The 2874-nt window shown below is 37.1% G+C and overlaps 1 protein-coding gene across 1 annotated transcript; it reads left to right on the top strand.

Moving 5' to 3' along the window:
* The first annotated feature begins 497 nt into the window (after positions 1-497).
* Positions 498-2496, top strand: LOC147481962 (uncharacterized). The gene is made up of 5 exons (XM_086579141.1): positions 498-599; positions 1744-1853; positions 2017-2080; positions 2157-2255; positions 2350-2496. Exons 1-5 carry the CDS (start codon positions 498-500, stop codon positions 2494-2496), a joined length of 522 nt encoding a protein of 173 aa, XP_086435267.1.
* The last annotated feature ends 378 nt before the right edge of the window (positions 2497-2874 follow it).

Genomic DNA, 2874 nt, shown 5'->3' with positions numbered 1-2874 from the left:
AGCGTGAGAGTACTCCACATCCCCACTACCTTAAACATAAACAGTGGTATATAAATTTTTCACTTTCTACCGTGGTTTATGACTTTTTTATCTTTATATATATATAATAGCAGTCCCTTTTCCTCTTCTCTAAGGGTGTCCACGTAGGCAAATTTTAAGTACCCACTTTACTCACGCTAAATCAGGAGAGGAAAAAATTAATCACTGGGAAATAAGAAGAGAAAAAAAGAATTATACCCCACGATTACATAAAGGGGGAGAAAAAAACTGCCCAAGAAACTGGCCATAAACCGAAAAATAGCCCCGCGATTTAAAAAACCAAAACCTTTCTTCTTTTTTCTTCCGCCGACCCTAAAAAAAATTCCTAGCACTCAAAAACCCAAAACCTTTTTCGGAAGTTCTCCATGTTCAGGAGTGGCAGTCCTTTTAGGAGCCGAAGCCCTGCATATCAGAGGAAGAGGAGTTTGAGTAGGGATGATGAGGTTTTTATTCATAAAATGAAGGTACCAGTGATACTGTTGAATGTGACAAGATTAACAAACTTCCGTAAGGATGGGCACCCATCAATCTACGGCAAAAATGTGACTGATGGACGGAAGGTTTCTACAAGGCGGTATGATTGCAGTCAATTGTCACCAAGTATGCCGTTTTTTTGAATAAAACGCGTTTAAAACCCCGTTAAATTGCCAAGGCGTCTTGTATGCGTTTTGAACCCGTGTTTTTCAAAATATCGCGTTTAAAACATTTGAAACGCGATTTAAACGTAAAAACCGTATATATCGCGATATTTTGAAAAAATCGCATTTTAAACTTTCTTCTCTTTGGTTTTGTCACTTTTGTTCGGAAAAAAATTAAAAAAAAAAACCCCCAAGAAGGCGAGAAGTCGAGAACTTTACCCAAAAAAAAAACCCCGAGAAGAGCTCCTTCAGCAGCTCACCACCAAGTCGCCAACTACCAAAGTATGAGGTTAGCTCTCTCTCTCTCTTGCTCCTTACTCACTAAAATACCTTGAGGGTTGAAAGGGTGCGTACGACCTGTGAAGTTAGATCAACCTGTGAAGTTAGATCACTAATAATCTTGAATAAAATAATGAGATTGTCATCGTTCAAACACGATGGCCCATTGTCCATAAAACTATTTTCTGGGATCGAACGACTGTTTTTAAGGGGAGTGGGGGTTCTTGGATTTTTTATATTTGTTTACTTTTTATCAGTTCTCTAACCATTGACGTCGTAGCTCTCGACTTTTCTCTCGATCGATATTTTTTTTTCCCTTATCAAGTGGTTTAGATCTTCTTGTCACTCTTCTTGATTTGAGAATGGTCTAATTGCTTCTTTGTTATGGTTAAGTTATTGGTCCTTACAAGAATTGCGAGCGCCCAAGAAGAATTTAAGCTGTCGATCTTAAGCCAATTTTAGGTGCGCAAGATTTGTAAGCATTTTGTAAACTAATGCTTTTTCAACTCAAAATCATGTTTTAATATTAGCGAGATCAACTCAAAATCATGGGGGGTGAGGTGAACACGGGACTAGTGGAATTGAATTTGGGTTCATAAACTAGTGGAGCATTGGTGGTAGATCATCTATATTCGTTTGATTAGATTATTAAATTGTTACTTGTTTCCATTGTAAATCAAGTGATGTCCGCTAATATTTTACTTTTTCCATTAATGCAGGGAACTACAATCGGGGTTGAATTGGGTGATGCAACCACTATTCTTGACCCATCCGGTGCGCGACAAAGATCGGTAGCGGGGCGTTTCCACACACATATGGTCAGCCTTTGGCTCACTTTCTTAGGGCAACATCTCAGGTCCCTGATGCTCAAATTATAACAGAACATCCACCAATAAGGTCTACTTACTTGATAATCGGTTTTGTAGCTTTTGTTGAGGAGAAAGATAGTATAAACTATGTGGGAGTGAATCATGTTTCGCTTAATAGAACGTAGCTTAGTTTCTATTGGTTGTCTCTAAACCTTGTGAATTAAATATTTTGCATTTATCTTATTGTGAAGTGCGGTCTTCATATTGCAAAGGGTTGATGGGAAACGAGTTCCGCTGAAGTGGGACAAGATCAAGGTAAACAAATCCAACACATTATTGTCTTTTTCTTTGAAAAGTATATGTTTACATATGTTGTGAGTCTATATGTTAGGGCCCATATCAACCAGGTGGCACAGAGTGTGGGTATTATACAATGAAGTTTATGAGGGAAATAGTAGAAGCTTGTTCAACTCGATCATTTGAAAATAAGGTATTCGAAAGTTTTGACAAACACTTTATTTGGCTCAACGACTTCGCCTTATTCTTATATAGTAACTCCACATGTTGTGCTTTGACTCATCCAGATAACAAATTTAGAACTGAAGGAGACATACACGCAAGATGAACTTGACGGTGTTCGACTCGATATTATTGGGTTCATCCGGGGAAAATGGGGTGTTTCCGGGCGAATGAGGATGAGTTTTAGCTATGTTCGGACCCCTCCAGTTTAATTTATGAGTCTTACCTTTTTAATTTATGAAAAGGAATTTGAAGTTTGTTTTCTTAGTGCACTCAAAAAATTAATGGAAGTTTTTTTTTTATTATTATTATTATTATCTTTTTTTGCAATGTTTGATAGTTTATTGTACATTTTGGAATTTGTTGGGAAGGTGGAAATGTTGTATGTAGGCAGGCTGTGTAAATTTTGTTATGTAGGTTTGGTTTTTAAGTGGAAGACTGTTACTAGCATTATTATATATATATATATATACCATGGTTTGGCATAAACCGTAGTGTTTAGTATAACTATATACCACGGTATTATAACATGTACACTAATATAAACCACGGTTTCAATAGCTTATATGCCACGGTTATGTTGACAACCG

The sequence above is a fragment of the Coptis chinensis genome, chromosome 8, assembly GCF_015680905.1.
Source record: "Coptis chinensis isolate HL-2020 chromosome 8, ASM1568090v1, whole genome shotgun sequence".
In the NCBI taxonomy this organism is placed as follows: Eukaryota; Viridiplantae; Streptophyta; class Magnoliopsida; order Ranunculales; family Ranunculaceae; genus Coptis; species Coptis chinensis.
The sequence above is the reverse complement of the archived record's forward strand: the minus strand, read 5'-3'. Positions and strand labels throughout refer to the sequence as shown.

Excerpts from the sequence above, each read along its gene's own strand:
- LOC147481962 (XM_086579141.1), top strand. The coding sequence starts at position 498 with ATGAAGGTACCAGTGATACTGTTGAATGTGACAAGATTAACAAACTTC. Across the intron at positions 1,854-2,016 it reads ACAGAACATCCACCAATAAG|TGCGGTCTTCATATTGCAAA; the intron begins GTCTACTTACTT and ends CTTATTGTGAAG. Across the intron at positions 2,081-2,156 it reads TGAAGTGGGACAAGATCAAG|GGCCCATATCAACCAGGTGG; the intron begins GTAAACAAATCC and ends TCTATATGTTAG.